This window comes from Rhinolophus sinicus, chromosome 10 (assembly GCF_057876585.1).
Source record: "Rhinolophus sinicus isolate RSI-liver-muscle chromosome 10, RSI-T2T, whole genome shotgun sequence".
In the NCBI taxonomy this organism is placed as follows: domain Eukaryota; kingdom Metazoa; phylum Chordata; class Mammalia; order Chiroptera; family Rhinolophidae; genus Rhinolophus; species Rhinolophus sinicus.
The window spans coordinates 12,392,550-12,408,028 of NC_142510.1; the positions used below are offsets into that span (position 1 = coordinate 12,392,550).

General features: G+C 52.3%; 2 protein-coding genes across 2 annotated transcripts in view; one reads left to right on the plus strand and one right to left on the minus strand.

Annotated features, from left to right (window-relative positions):
* EEF2KMT (eukaryotic elongation factor 2 lysine methyltransferase) lies at positions 1-14,643 on the plus strand. The gene is made up of 8 exons (XM_019756463.3): positions 1-127; positions 2,425-2,484; positions 4,389-4,469; positions 5,655-5,756; positions 10,748-10,881; positions 10,964-11,259; positions 12,570-12,719; positions 14,382-14,643. Exons 1-8 carry the CDS (start codon positions 32-34, stop codon positions 14,480-14,482), a joined length of 1,020 nt encoding a protein of 339 aa, XP_019612022.3. The 5' UTR covers positions 1-31; the 3' UTR covers positions 14,483-14,643.
* The window catches only part of ALG1 (ALG1 chitobiosyldiphosphodolichol beta-mannosyltransferase), an 18,282-nt gene continuing 16,571 nt past the window's right edge, over positions 13,769-15,479 (minus strand). Inside the window, exon 13 of the mRNA XM_019756459.3 lies at positions 13,769-15,459. Within this exon, the coding sequence (XP_019612018.3) occupies positions 15,310-15,459 (150 nt within the window). The 3' untranslated portion in view covers positions 13,769-15,309. The remainder of the gene's footprint in view (positions 15,460-15,479) is intronic.

A 15,479-nucleotide genomic window follows, 5' to 3' on the forward strand; every position in this document is an offset into this window, starting at 1 on the left:
CTCCGGAGCAACGCCCCGGCCCCGCCCCGCCATGGCGCCCGAGGAGAGCACGGAAACCACGCGCCTTCTGCAGAGTTTCGAGCGCCGCTTCCTGGCGGCGCGTGCACTGCGCTCCTTCCCCTGGCAGGTGGGCGGCGGGGCTCGCGGAGGGCAGGCGAGGGGCGGCTGGGGACGAGTGAGGGCGAGGATCCGGGCTCCCACCCCCGCCCTCCCCGCGGAGTGACGGCCTTGGGTCCCTCGCGCGTCGGGGCAGCGCCTACGCTTCTTGTCCCCAGGTAGCGCCGAGGACCGCGAAGGCTGGTGGTGGGAGGTGCACCTGTGCGCACGTGGGATGCCCGCCCTGCATCAGGCCATCCCTCCTCCCCTGGGCCCTTCCTGGGCTGCCTTTCCGGACTTGACTCCCATGAATTGAAGGACTGCAGGGTTTCCTTCCAACTCCCTTTTCACTCGTGTTTTTAATGTCATGGACAGTTCACAATAATTTTCATGACTTTTTTTATTTAGCCAGTTATCTTCCTGGCCATTGAGTGACAGCTACTGCTGCCCATTTAAACAGTCAACATCCTCAGGACAGCAGGAGACCACATTGTAATGAGCACAGTGACCAGGTCACAGACACACGCCACCACCACCATCCACGCCCAGGCCTGGGTGTTCTCATCTGTATCATCAGCATTGGACAGAATCGTCTCAGAGGCAGCTTGAGGCTCTTAAGCCTCTAATGGAAGAGACAGGAAGTTACAAAGCTGGCCAGAAAAGGGATGAAAGGTTTCACCACCCCTTCCCTGGGGACCTGTCATTGTCACACAGGCCAATGACCATGGCAGCAGTTTTATTCTGCCAACGCAGGGGCTCTAATGACACTGCCTCCTTTATAATTCATGTGTGGTGAGCTCACTGGGGTGACTCAGTTTGGATATGTATTCCTCTTTGGAATGTGAAGGAGGGGTGGTTAGTGGTTAGTCATCTGTATTTCATTGACAGCAACCATTTCGCATTCTGAGAGTTCATTTCTGGACAGAAAAGAATATGTACATTTTTTAACCCAAAATGTAAACTTTCACAACAGCCTCTGTAGGTGCCAATTCCATAATGACTAGAATTGTTCCCATGAAATGAGTGCTTACTCTGTAGCAGGCCCATGCTAAGCTGTACTTAGGCTGGCCCACAACAGCCGTGTGGTGGGCACTATTACTATCACTGTGTTTGACCACAAAGGTTGTTTGACTAGAAAAGAAGTAGAGTGCAGTAGTGGAGAGCCCAGACCTGAAAGACAGCCTGCCTGCTTGAATCCTGGCTCAATCCCATACAAGCTGTGTGACCTTGGGCAAGTGACTGCACCTCTCTGTGCCCTTGTATTCTTATTAGTAAAACAGGAAATGTAAGGATGCTTACCTCATAGGACTGTTGTCAGGAGTACATAAGTTTGAAGCACCTGAGGCAGTGCCTGGCTCGTGGTAAGTTAATGTAAGTGTCAGCTAGTAGTTTTAGTCTGTCACCGAATATTTACTGAATGCTTTTCATGAGCCAGGGTCAGCAGCATACAGATGAGGCTCTGTTCAAATGGGAGAGCCAGAGAATAAACAAGTAAATGAATAAACAAGAAAACACCAGGGGATGACAGTGGCTATAAAGACAATAAAACAGGGACAAGTATCATCAAAGCAGGGGAGTCGGGGAAAGCCTCCCAGAAGGGGATACTTGAGCCAGGACCTGAACAGTGAAGCAGCCAGCAGCCGTGGAAGGTCTTGGAGAGCAGGGAGAGCAAAGGCTCTCCAGTGGGAGGAAGCTGGGGCAAGGAAGCCAGTGTGCCTGGACTGGAATGAGCAGCGATGGGATGGTGGTGGTGGCCGATAAGGTCAGAGAGACAGGCCAGGGCCAGGTAGGTGTTTTATGGCGTAATAAGTTACTCTGGAGGAATGAAGTAATTTTTCGGTGTCACGCACCAGCTGGGCAGTCTGCCTGATTCCGGAGCCTGAGCTCACTGCCAGGCTGGAGTCCCGTGCAGGAGAGGACAATTGAGCTGGGCTGGGCAGCTATACATTCTGTATGTCCATTTTAACTCAGATGTCAAGTCCAAGGTGAGCCCATCGGGCACTGATGTCGTCGTAGCTAACTGTAATTCCTAGCTGACCAGTGCAGCCACAGAGCTGGTCTGTGACCCAGGCAAGGCTAAGCAGCCGGGGGTCATGCAAACCAAGAGTCTGTCTCCTGACATTCTTTCTCTGACTCATCCAGGTGTAACCCCAGAATTGTCAAGGTCAGGCTTTCAGCCGCCTGTGACTTCCACTTCCAATTGGCCCGGGTCCCTGGGGAGAGATCACTTAGCGAGTTGCCAACATGTCCTATTGCATGTTTAATGTTCCTGTGAAAATGCCCTTGAGATCTCTCTCTCTCTCTCTCTCCCCCTCTGTCTCTGAATAGAGCCTCGAAGAGAAATTAAGGGACTCTGGTTCTGAGCTGCTGCTGGATATTTTGCGGAAGGTAAGGATCACAGAAGCACTGAGGTGCATCACCAGCCTTGTGACCTTCCCATGAGGACAGGACGGAAGTGCAGGGGGTGCACTTGTAGCCTTTAAAAAGAAAGACACTGCATTTGTTTGGAAGCACCTCAGAGAGTTCTGGCTCTTGTTTCCTTAGATGAAGATATCAGAATATACAAAAATCTTCTTGAGAGGAGGGAATCTAGGGGACGTTTTTTAAACTGTCTACAGAGACAACAGAGATGACAGCTGTGGGAACATCTAGCATCTGCTAGCTGTTCAGAGACTTTCTTCTTACATTTAAGGAAAAAATAAGGAGGCGAGTCTTGCCCATTTATATCTCTTCTAGACGTAGACGGGCCCCTGCTTTTTGGAGGTGGGTTTTGGATTGTTCGGTGCATGTGAGTAAGGGTATATGTGGAACCACCACTCTGCTTAGCCTGGCTCCACCCTGCCCCGGGCCATGTGGATTGAGTGCAAGTCACATTGCATCCTGGCTTGCAACCCTCTGAAGGGTCGTGAAGCCTCAAAACCCACAGCTATGGACTCTCCCCCGCCAAAAAAAAAAACAAATGCACCAGAATATATTCTGCGTACACGTTCAGAGGAGTCACAGACACTCCTCCAACCACAGGGCCCATCGAGGGAGCCCAGGTTAGGAATTGCTGTGTGAGTGTGAACCCGGAGTAGCCATCTGATCCCACGTGGAGAAGGGGTGGCCGGAGCTAGGGAGGCCTCCAGGGCAGCCAGTGTTCAGGACTGTGGGCTCAGAGATGTCCAAGGTCATTGTCTTGCAGCCTGCTCTGATTCTCACCCCACATACCACCGGCCAACTAGGAAGCCCTTGAAGGGCTGTGTGGGTATTTTGTTACCATGAGTAAAATCATGTCCCTCCAGCCAACAGGCCCCATGTGACCCAGTCCCCACCCTCACTGCTCCTGTTGTGCTGCTCTCCTTCCCAAAATGCCAGGCTGTGGCCATCTTGGAATGTACACAACTGCCCACTCTGCCGGGATCTTGCTCCCCTGCTCGTTGCTCTCTAGGTTTCCATTGAAGTACGGCCCCTGAAAGCCCCCTTCCCCTTCACCACATTCCAGGCAGAGCCGCTCATCTGCTGTCCCAGCCATCACAGCACTTAGCACAGTCTGGCTCCCGCCCGTCTCCTTGGCCTGGGCTGTGAGCTCCAGAACAGGTGCCAAACTGCCTCATTCCCACTGAGCTCTTGCTTCTTCCAGGGAGCCAGACGATCCCAGCCCACACTTGCCCTCACTGAAAACTAATTCATGCTGACTGCCCCTGGAAGCGGTGTGTCTTCGTCCGTTCCAGCTGCTATAACAGAATAGTATAGACGGGGTGGCTTATAAACAATAGGGATTCATTTCTCACAGTCTGGAGGCGGGAAGTCCAAGGTCAAGGTGCCAGCAGATTCAGTGTCCTGTACGGGTCTGCTTCCTTGTTCAAAGGGCCGTCTTCTCACTGTGTCCTCATATGGTGGAAAGGGCCAGGGAGCTCTGTGCGGTCTTTCTTCTAAGGGCACTAACCCCATTCATGGGGGCTCCACCCTCATCACCTGTTCACCACCTCATAGAATCACACTGGGGCTTAGATTTAACATATCAATTTGGGGTGGGGGACACATAGACATTCCGTCTATAGCAGGGTGTTAGTTTGGGTCCATATGCCTCATGTTCCTGCCCAGAAGGGGCGTTAGAAACTGCCACAGCCTGTACTACTGTACAGAGAGTTTTGTTTAGGAAAGGGCTTATTCTAAGACTCTTTCAGATGCATGAGCGTCATCTGGGGCCAGACCCTTTGTGTCTGTATGTGTCTGCTGAGGGATTAGGGAACTGGGGTTTGCCCTGTGTTCACCTAAAGCTCATGGGAGACACATGTCCTTTGTCCCAGACCGTGAAACATCCTCTGTGCACGAAGCATCCACCGTCGGTAAAGTACACCCGGTGCTTTCTCTCGGAGCTCATCAGAAAGGTAAGTAGTGGGCACTGTCCATCCAGTAGCCAAATAGCATCTGGGACTTGGCTGGCTCTCCAGAGTTGCGTCCTCTGCCCAACGTGGCCTGTTGGAGCTCAGACCCATCCGAAATCCTTTGCCTGCCTACAACGCCCCCCCCATGGCAGGGGGCCCCTTGGGCAACTGGCTACCAATCAGAGGCCGTGGCGGGCAGAAGGAAAGGAGAGGCCAGGGTACTTCTCCCACTCTGCTTCGAGGGGTCTCTGGCAGCAGCTGCATCTCGTCTGTGGTCCCCCATGAGGGTTCTCATTCCTATTATGTAGCCCTGAGCGCTGGAAACCCTTCTCTTTCTGTCCTGCTAGCCGTAGGGCTTTTGACAGTTTCCTGCTGTTACCAGTCTCTGAATTGCCACACTGTCCCCATTGGAGGTTTGAAGTCTTGCAATGCCTTTATAACTAATTCCCCTTACGGCCTTCTCCTCAGTGAACTAACTACCTGGAGTGGATCTTTTCCTGACTGATGCAGGATGGATTTTAAGGAAACCGAAACCTGCTGGGTTTCACATTAGACTGGACTTCAGGGTGGCGGGACCTCATGGTCAGCAGCAGGCCAACGTGGTTAGGTCCTGAACATAACGGCCATGCCTCACCCAGGCTTAGCACATGGAACGATCCTGGCTTCTCCACTATCTTCCTCCCCGGTTCCCACCAACATGGCGCTCCAGCGTCACCAGCAGGTTCCCCGGCACTTTCAGGAGAAGTGTGGCCACCTGATGCTACCCCACCCCACCCCACCCCCAGGCATATCGCACATGGGACAGGTGCCCCCTGATGAAGCCACACCCTGTGATGTGTAGTGCCCGTCCTTGTGGCTTTTGCCTGCTCCCAGTTCAAAGCGCTGTTTCTTTTCTCCATCCAGGATGTCATGAGAGCAGAGCAGAGCTCTCTGTCCCTGCCACATGGCAGCTCTCCCGCAATCCCATTTCTGCTGCCTTAGACTACACCTCTCTGAGATACCCCAGGTCCCCCCACCTGGTGGCCTATATTAAGTCAGTCCATCCCAAACCACCCCTCCAAACTTCGTGAAAATCCTCTAGCCATTTTTGGAAGTCAGAGTAAAAGCAAATAGGCAGGGGGACCTGTGTTTGATTCATGTGGGTCAGTTTAGTGCTCTTGCTGAAACTCTCGCTCCACCTGCCCACAGCATGAAGCTGTCCACACAGAGCCATTGGACGAGCTGTACGAGGCATTGGCGGAGGTCCTGACAGCCAGGGAGCCCACCCAGTGCCATCGGAGCTATCTGCTGGTAGGAGATGTGTGCCCTCATCCCCACACAAGCCAGACGGCCCCTCTACACAGAGTTAAAACTCAGGCTCTGCTCAGCCTCCCATGGGCTCAAATCCTGCCTCATCAGTTCTGTGGTCTTACATGGGGTCAGTTAACCTCCATGAGCCTCAGTTTCTCAACCTGTAAACCAAGCACTTCCGCACCTAACAGTACCTATCTCATGGGGTGTCTGGGGGTTAAATTGGGAAATGCACAGTAATTGCACGGAAGGGACCTCATGCTCAGTCCCCAATAAGGAGTAGATGGGTGGATATCATAGGACGGCAGTCGCTTCCCACTCTCCCCAGCCACCATCCTCACCGGCCTGACCCAATACCTCCGCCTTCTGACTGACCTTCCGGCTTCTTGCCCCACGAAAATCCATTCTGCAAACAACAGCCAGAGGGAGCTTGGATGTTTTTATTTGTTTGTTTTTAACCTTTTACTATAAAATAAGACATAGATACAGAAAAGCACACAAAAGAAACATACAGCTTATTGAATCATCACAAGGCAGCCATCGTGGTCACCGCCACTCCAGTCAAGGGGCAGAATTTGGCAGCCAGCCCACAAGGCCCCCCATCTGACCTATCCCCATCCTAGCCCTCCCTCCCTTTCACTGATACCACTCTAATGTTTTCTTTTTTTTTTTTTTTTTAAGATTTTATTGGGGAAGGGGAACACGACTTTATTGGGGAACAGTGTGTACTTTCAGGCCTTTTTTCCAAGTCAAGTTGGTGTCCTTTCAATCTTAGTTGTGGAGGGCGCAGCTCAGCTCCACGTCCAGTTGCCGTTGCTAGTTGCAGGGGGCAGAGCCCACCATCCCTTGCGGGAGTCGAATCGGCAACCTTGTGGTTGAGAGGACGCACTCCAACCAACTGAGCCATCTGGGAGCTCAGTGGCAGCTCAAGTCAAGGTGTCATGTTCAATCTTAGTTGCAGGGGGCGGAGCCCACCATCCCTTGCGGGACTCGAGGAATCAAACAGGCAACCTTGTGGTTGAGAGCCCACTGGCCCATGTGGGAATCGAACCGGCAGCCTTTGGAGTTAGGAGCATGGAGCTCTAACCGCCTGAGCCACCGGGCCAGCCCCACCACTCTACTGTTTTGTCACTGCCCTGTCCACCTCTGGACACTAGTGTTTTGTCTTGACCATGGACTCGGTCAGGCTTGTGTACATCTCCCGTCATCCGCAGGTACCCCCCACCCCAGCTCTTTCTCTTCCAGGCAATGCTTCTGGTGAATAGCCCTGGGGTTTGGCCTGCACAGCTTTTCACACCTGGCTTTTGGTTGCACACACGTGGTGCTGTTCAACGTGTTCCTCCATCCTCTGTTTCCCAACAATTGGTGTCTGGATTCCAAGACCCGCTCAGAGTCATGTCCATTTGATCCCCTTGGCAAGAACACAATATGGGGTCCTAGGCGGTATATCGTATCTGTTTCTCACCCTCTCAATGACAGTGGTTATGGATGCCCACACTTTACACTCACTAATCCATTGGAGGATGGAAAGGGGTGACTTTCTGACTGTATCCTTTTGTTTTCATTCATTAACTGGAAAAGTTTTATAAGGAGATGCCTTCTTTCATCCACTATTTGGTTGCCCACTGGTACAGCTCATGGAGGAAAGGAGGATATAGGCTTGGTCTTTCCTTTTCAACGCAGGGAATTGGTTTCTTACCATCCCCAGAAGGGGTACATTTCATTGCAAATTGTGTGCTTATTGAACCTCAAAGTGCGCTATTGTCTCTCCTTGAGTCTCTTAAATACATTTCTCCATTTTCTTCTACATAAAGCGTTGCTGTGGAAAAGCGGTGATAATCTAATTTTCCTTCCCGTTTATGCCCCACGCCCTTTTCTCTTAGGCGGCTACAGGATTCTTTTCTTGGGGTTGATTGCTCTGGGCCCGTGATCTCAGGTACAGTGTGTACGCCTTCCATATTTATTTCACATCTCTGCTTTGTCAGGAATGCTTTCCTGAGTTATCATTTTTACTACTTGTTCTTTGCTTTCGTTTTCCATAACAAAGTAGCTAAAAAATGGGTGGCTTAAACAAAAGAAATGTATCATCTCACAGTTCTGGGATCTGTAAGTCCAAAATCAAAGCCGTCATTAGAGTCGGTTCCTTCTGGGGGCTGCAGGGAAAGGATGTGTCCCAGGCCTCCCTCCTGGGTCTCCTGTGTCTCTTCACTTGGTCTTCCCTCAGGCTTGTCTGTGTCCTAATTTCCTCTTCTTCTGAGGGCACAGTCATACTGGGTTGGGGCCCACCCTAATGACCTCCTATTAACTTGATTCCCCCTGTAAAAACCCCCTTCTCCAAATAAGGTCACATTCAGCAATACTGCGGGTTAGGATTTCGCATATGAATTGGGGGATGGGGGGGGCACAGGCCATAGCAATCTTTCTTAATTTCTTTTTGATTTTTAAAAATCACTCCTTTTCACCTCCTACCGTGTTTCCCTGAAAATAAGACCTCACCGGAAAATGAGCCCTAGCAGGACTTTTCAGGATGACACCCACTGAACATAAGCTTTTGGAGCAAAAATTAATGTAAGACCCGGCCTTCTTTTCGGGGAAACACAGTATCTCTTGAGTTTATTTTTTGTTTTGTTTCTATTCTCGTGTACCCTCGCGTAGTCTTTTATTTCTGAAATGATGTTTTTTTCTGTTATCCTCACACATTTCTGAGTGTTTCTAGTTGCCATTCAGCCCTTGCCCGGGGTCCCTCCTTCCCCTCCGGACTGGGGTGGGCAGGTTCCCGCCCATGTGTTCTCACTCTTCTTGGCCAGCCCGTGCGTTTCCCGTGAGTGCGTGTTGGCTCTGGGTTCCTCTGTCCGCAGGTCCCCCACGCGCCCCCATGCTTCTCTCTTCTATATCCACAGACAACGTTGAGCATGAGGGTTGTGTCTGTTGGTGGTTTGCCCTCATTGTTGGCATTTTTCAGGTTCCCAGAGTTCCCTGTCACCCAGTTTTTTTGTAACTGTTGTCCATATCTCTCTGCTCTGTCTGTTCTTATGTGAGGATTCAGGAAAATTCAGAACTACACTGCAGCAGGGCCGGCCCGGTGGCTCAGGCAGTTAGAGCTCCATGCTCCTAACTCCGAAGGCTGCCAGTTCGATTCCCACATGGGCCAGTGGGCTCTCAACCACAATGTTGCCAGTTCAATTCCTCGAGTCCCGCAAGGGATGGTGGGCTCCGCCCCCTGCAACTAAGATTGAACACGGCACCTTGAGCTGAGCTGCCTCCCGGATGGCTCAGTTGGTTGGAGCGTGTCCTCTCAACCACAAGGTTGCCGGTTCGACTCCCACAAGGGATGGTGGGCTGTGCCCCCTGCAACTAGAAATGGCAACTGGACCTGGAGCTGAGCTGCGCCCTCCACAACTAACACTGAAAGGACAACAACTTGACTTGGAAAAAAAGGCCTGGAAGTACACGCTGCTCCCCAATAAAAAAAAAAAGAATCAAGGAGTGCCATAAAAAAAGAAAAAAACTACACTGCAGCCCTCTTCCTCGAGCTCCCTGAAAGGGATCCCCCAGATTTAAGAGGTGAATTGGATCATGTCACTCACCTGTTCAGAACCCACCAATGGCTTCCCTTTGTGCTTAGACACAAATCCTCATTCCTGACGTGGCCCACGAGGCCCCGCGTGCCCTGCTCCAGCCTTTCTGTCTTATCCGGGTCCTCCTGCTCAGCCTGTGCCCCAGCCCCCCAATCTTTCTCTTCCTTGAACTCACCGAGCACAGTGCTGCCTCAGGGCCTATGCACGTGCGCTGCTGGAATCCTCTGCCCCTAGAACCTCACATGCTTCCCTTCTCCTTTCCCCCGGATCTCAGGTCACATGTCACCTCCAAGAAACTGTCCCTGACCCCCCCACACCCCCAATCTCCTACTATCGTGTGGTCCTTTTTATTTTCTTCACAGCACTAGAAAACTGTGTAAAATTATCTCATTTGTGTATTGTGGTTGGCATCCCCGACTGGCATGTAAGTTCCATGAGAACAGGGAATGAGTTCATCTGGTCATGGCTGAATCCCCAGCACCCAGACTGGATGCTCAGGGGTAAAAAATGAGTGAGTGAACAAATGAATACTCACAAACTGCAGAGACCTGAACGCCCTGAGCTCAGAGACAGCCAGGAAACCACCCCTGGGTGATTGCATGTGGGGTTACCATTCTCAGCGGGCCCCAGGTTGGAGAACATTTTTTCAGGACTGCATGTTCCGTGGAGCACGTGCCAGCAAGCCAAGTGTGGGGTCCCCCATCTGTTTTGGGAGCAACAGGAAAGTCCAAAGGCCAGAGAATCCCCAGCCCCAAATATTGAACTCAGGCCCCACACATGGAGACTTTTCACATATAGTTCATGATACCAGAGTTGTGACTTTTTTTGTTAATAATTATAGATTCACAGAAAGCTGCAAAAATAGTACAGAGAGGTCCCATGTGGCCGTCCCCAGCTTCCCCCAGTGTGAACATGTGACACTTGTGGAGCATCATAGCCAGGACGCTGACACTGGTACAGTGCATGCGTCATTCGACGTCATGTGTCACACATGGCGATCTGCACAGGGACCACCGCAGTCAAGATACAGAATGGTTCCATCACCACAGGCGCCTCCCCAGGCCACCCCTGTAGAGTCAGACCCACCCACTATCCCTACCATCCCTACGACTGGCAACCGCTGGTTTATTCTCTGTCTCCACAATCTGTCACGTGACATTGTTAGATAAATGGGATCACTCAGTCGGTGACCTTCTGAGACCAGTTTTTTGCGCTCAGCATAACACCCTTGCGATCCATCCAGGCTGGTGCCATGTCACTAGTTTGTTCCTTTTCGTTGCTGTGTAGTATTTCATGCATGGATTTACCGGTTTGTTTAACTGCTGTCTACCTGTTGTGATTTTTTTTTCTTTTTAACACCAGCTCCATATCTTCTGGTAGCTGGATTAATTCTCTGTCCCTGTCTCCATCCAGCCTTCCGGAGACTCGGTCACGCTCTCTGAGAGCACAGCCATCATTTCCCATGGCACCACCGGCCTGGTCACGTGGAACGCAGCTCTCTACCTTGCAGAATGGGCCATAGAGAACCCAGTGGCCTTCACTCACAGGTGACCTTGGGGCACAGGGCAGGGCACCAAGGTGGCTTTGCCCTGGCACAGTTGCAGACACACGTCCCCTCCTCCCACCCAGGACTGTCTTAGAGCTCGGCAGTGGAGCTGGCCTCACAGGCCTGGCCATTTGCAAGATGTGCCGTCCCAGAGCGTATGTCTTCAGCGACTGTCACAGTCGTGTCCTCGAGCAGCTCCGAGGGAATGTCCTTCTCAACCACATCTCATTGGAGCCAGACGCCACCACCCCTGTGGAGCACCCAGGACACGACACCCGCCATTCAGAGATCCCCAGGGTGACAGTGGCCCAGCTGGACTGGGACACTGTGACAACCCCTCAGCTCGCTGCCTTCCAACCAGACGTGGTCATTGCAGCAGGTACGACCTTGCCCGGGCCACTGGAGCGAGCAGCGTCCCTGCGGCTCCACCCAGCTCTTAGCTCAGGGGCACAGACAGTGGACAGACACCTCAAGGGGCAGAGGCGGGTCATGATGAGACTTCCAGAAGGGTCATCGTGGGCCTCCAGGTGACATCAAAGCACAGGGTGTTCCTCCTGGGTGCTCTAAAGCCACAGTCCCCCTGTTTGAGAAAATGGTCACACACGCTCCTATTGAAACGGTTCCATCAGGTAAATGAGCCTGGCTCTTCCCAGCAAGGCCTGGAATAAACAGAACAGGCCCCAGGGCTCTAAGCCAGGCTGACCTATTAGCCAGGCCACATCCAAGGACACAGACTTTTATGTCCCTCTCCAGGCTGAGGGCAGCTTCCTGGTTGCCATCTAGAACCGAAATGAAATGGCTAGAGCAGCCCCGTCTTCAAACTTGGGGGCGGGAACGGAAATGGCCATGGCATCCTGGTCTTCAGGGCCACAAAGAACAGCACAATTTCCCCGGGACCATCTCTGATTCCTCTGTGTGTCATGAGAACCCACAAGCCTTGGGTCTGACCATCATGGAGTCAGTCAGGAAAGGAGCCCTGAGTGTCCTCCCACCCACCCCCGTCAGCCCTGGCTTCCCTCACTGCGTGGATACCATATGTCTGTGCATCCGCGAGGAGAAGGGCTCCAGCATGTCTGTCCTTGTGACACTGTGTCCAGTGTCTGTCAGACGAGCCCCCCACGGAGGGGACTACCCACTTCTAGTGCAAGAACAGGGTCCTTGAGAAAAGGGGCATCTGCCTTGCTTACCCTGTGCCAAGCTTGCCCAGTCCCGTCTGGCTGATAGCGCTGTGCCTCTGGACCACAGCCCTGAGCCCCACAGGCCCACAGTGGCCGGAACACAGAGCCTGAGCAGCACCCCCACGGTAGCACCTCCCCGCAAGCCCGGCTTGTCCTGCCACACCACAGAGAGCAAAGCGGCAAGCTGCTGAAACAAGCAGTCTCAGGCAGAGTCAGGGTTTGCTTTATTAAGTATCTTCTAAATAGGCCATAGGCAAAGAATTGATTTTTTTTTTTTTTAAAGAACAGCCGTGATATTTTTCGGTTGTTGCGGTGTCTTTCAGCAGCTTTTTCTTCTCTCCTAAGGATTTTCTTTTTTTACCTGCATGATTTTCTTTCCATCTAATACTAGAATTGCTGCTTTCCAGGCCCTCGCCCTGCTGCCGAGGTTGGCACGACCCAGAGCCCTCCATTCTGGGGTCCCCCACCCTAGAGGGAGTTTCTGTCAGTAACCAGGGGTTTTTCATCGCAGACGTGCTGTATTGCCCAGAAATGGTGCTCTCCCTGGTCGGGGTCCTGCAGAGGCTCTCAGCGTGCCGGAAGGACGAGCAAGCTCCTGCCGCCTATGTTGCTTTCACTGTCCGCAACCCAGAGACGTGCCAGCTGTTCACCACGGAGATGGGTGAGCCCCAGGCCCCGGGACGGGCTGCTGGCTCTGAGAGGCCACCCAGCGTGCAGGGCCACTGCCAGCCCCACATGGGACTCCAGGGAGGCAGAAATCAGGGACATAAAAGAATGGGCCCTGAAGACCAACCAGGAAGCCCCAGATCACATGACATGCTGGGCTGACCACCCCCACCCTGGAGGTCAGCAAAGGAGGCAGGATTGGAGAGTGGGTTATGGGGCGGCTCGTACCATGATTCCGCAGGTCTGAGACCAGTGGCCCTACTGTGTGTTTATAGCAAGTTTTGCGAGCCTTTGGGCCTGTTACCTTGTCTGTGAAGTAGAAGGGATGGCAGATGCCAGTGGGTGTCAGGGTGGATGAGGTTTGGCCACATGGGTGGGCCCCAGCCTCTAAAGGCAGATCCCATCACCTGTGGGCTGGGCTGTCACTACCTCCAGGTCACCTGTACCGTGGAAACATCCTCCTGGGAGGCGGCACAGGACCTGGCATGCAGAGAGCACTGGGGAAGGCAGTAACTGCTATTATTGGATTAAGCACCCAGTAATTAGAAGAGCAAGGGGTGACTTTAGGAAATGGGGAGGGGTCTGCCACTTACAGCCTGAATTGGCACTGCCATAGGCCGGGCACTATCCTCAGATCCCCTAGCAGCTGGGAGGGGTGTGCTGTCATCCTGCATCTCACCCATGGAACACTGGGGTACAGGGACGCTAAGTGACTGCCCAGGCTCCAAGGAATGGAGCCAGGCAGCTGGCTCCTGCTCTCCACTCTGCCCCTCACCCCACCAGCACCACCCTGCAATTCCCGCCACATAACAGGAAGCAGTGCAGGACCCTGTTTGCCCCAACCTCCCCCTGCTAAGCGAAGCCCCGCCTACAGCAGCCTCTGCTAACAAACACAGGTACACAGACACCTGAACACCCACCCACGTCTGCCCATGTCCCATTAGTGGAGTGCTATGCAGCCTCAAAGAAAGTAAAGTCTTCCAGATACTTACGGGAAAAAATATCTACAATATATTTTAAGTGAAGAAAACAAAGTGTCAAACAGCATGTATAAGCACATTTTTATTTAAAAAAATAATCATCTTCATATTAATATTCGTATGGGGGGAAATCTGGAAGAATATACACTGGTTAGCAGTTGTTATACTTGGACAGCAGGGTTACAGAGGCTTCTACATTTTTGTCTATTTCATATTTTTTCATTCGTAAAAAATTGATGACAAAATGATCCTCTAACAGCTCTTCAGACATCTGTGCTCGTGAAGAGGACAGGAGCCCTTTTGGAAGTGCATCCTGCTTTTGCAAGGAGGCCCCGAGCTAAGCAGTCAGGCAGAGCGGGTTCAAATCTTGGCTCTTCCCCAGCGGCTCCCAGTGGCAGGGTGGGGGCGAGTACAGAGAGCAACTGGGAACCCTGACAGGCTGGCACCTTCCAGGGATGGGCATGGCCCACTGAGCAGAGGCAGGAAACCTGGCTGCCATTTCAAAACTCCATTCCTGGTCCCACCCCTGGAGGCTGAGTCCAGGTGTCTGGATGGGGCCTGGAGACCTGCGTTTTGTACACCCCCCTCACCCCAGGCTTGTCCTGTAGCCCCACACTGATAGGGGTGGTGTCCTGTCCCCAAACCCCACCATCCTGAGACATGTGCTCTGTTTCCAGGCCGGGTTGGGATCTCATGGGAAGCACTGCCTCGTCATGACCAGAAACTGTTTCCCTACGAAGAGCATTCGGAGACAGACATTCTGAAACTAATGCTGTAGATTTACACACGTTTTCAAAGAGTACCATAAAAATTAAATCGCTATCCTGGAAAGAATTTTTATGTGGGAAACTGATAAAACTTTCACCGGATTTGAATGTTTGAAGAATGTTAAATTCAGGGTCAGGAACTACAAACTGTTCTAATAAACTATAAACTGTTCCAGTGTGTGGAGCCCCTCTTAGCATTTCCGGTTCTGAGGCAAACTACCATCAGAGATGAAAATTTTGGCTGAGATAAGCATTTCATTTTTGCAAGTAAAAACACACATATCAAGTATGTTTTCCCCCATCCTGGACACACATCCCTCACGAAGCCAAGCCCACGGCACACGTGACACGTCTCTGCTCTGACAGTGCAGCGTGCTGGCTGTGTTTAAGGCAGGAATCAAAACAGGGACAGGACAGGGCAGATGCTGGGAAAGGCAGATACCAGGAGACAAAAGCGGGTGATGTTGAAGATGCCCAGGCAAGGAAGAGTAATAAACTGGGGGAAAGAAAGCACTCAAACAAGAGGAGAGGAAAGGAGAGGTGGTTCAGGGCCTCCAAAGAAGAAACCAAGCGGACCAGATTCCTGGGCCAGAGAAACTCCGCCGCATTAAATAACTCCATTCCCCAGGCTACAATGCGCTGCTGTCCTTTCAGCTGCTGTCCACCGGGAGGCGCTGCTCGAAAGAGTTGGTCCAGGGACTGTGCAGCAGCTGGAAGAGGCTGAAAGAGGGAAGTGTCCCTGGCTCCTAAAGGGGAGGAGAGGAGAGCAGGGAGGGGTTTGCGTCAGCCTGAGGGGCTTCCTTCCCGACATCCAGCATCAGGATACGCTCAGTGGGGTTCAGTCTTTGGTCCAAGGGGTCATGTCCATAAGCAAAGGGAGAACCGTCTGCTTCCAGCTCTCGTCCCAACGAAGCTGCTTGGACTCCTGGAGGTTCTTCCGGAACTGGTTCAGTTTGCCAGCAGGATCAGGAAACTTTGAGAAAAGCATCTAGGAAAAAAAAAAATGAC

Coding starts and splice junctions, on each gene's coding strand:
- EEF2KMT (XM_019756463.3), top strand. CDS start 32: ATGGCGCCCGAGGAGAGCACGGAAACCACGCGCCTTCTGCAGAGTTTC. Junction 2,485..4,388: donor TGCTGGATATTTTGCGGAAG/GTAAGGATCACA, acceptor CCTTTGTCCCAG/ACCGTGAAACATCCTCTGTG. Junction 11,260..12,569: donor AGACGTGGTCATTGCAGCAG/GTACGACCTTGC, acceptor TTTTCATCGCAG/ACGTGCTGTATTGCCCAGAA.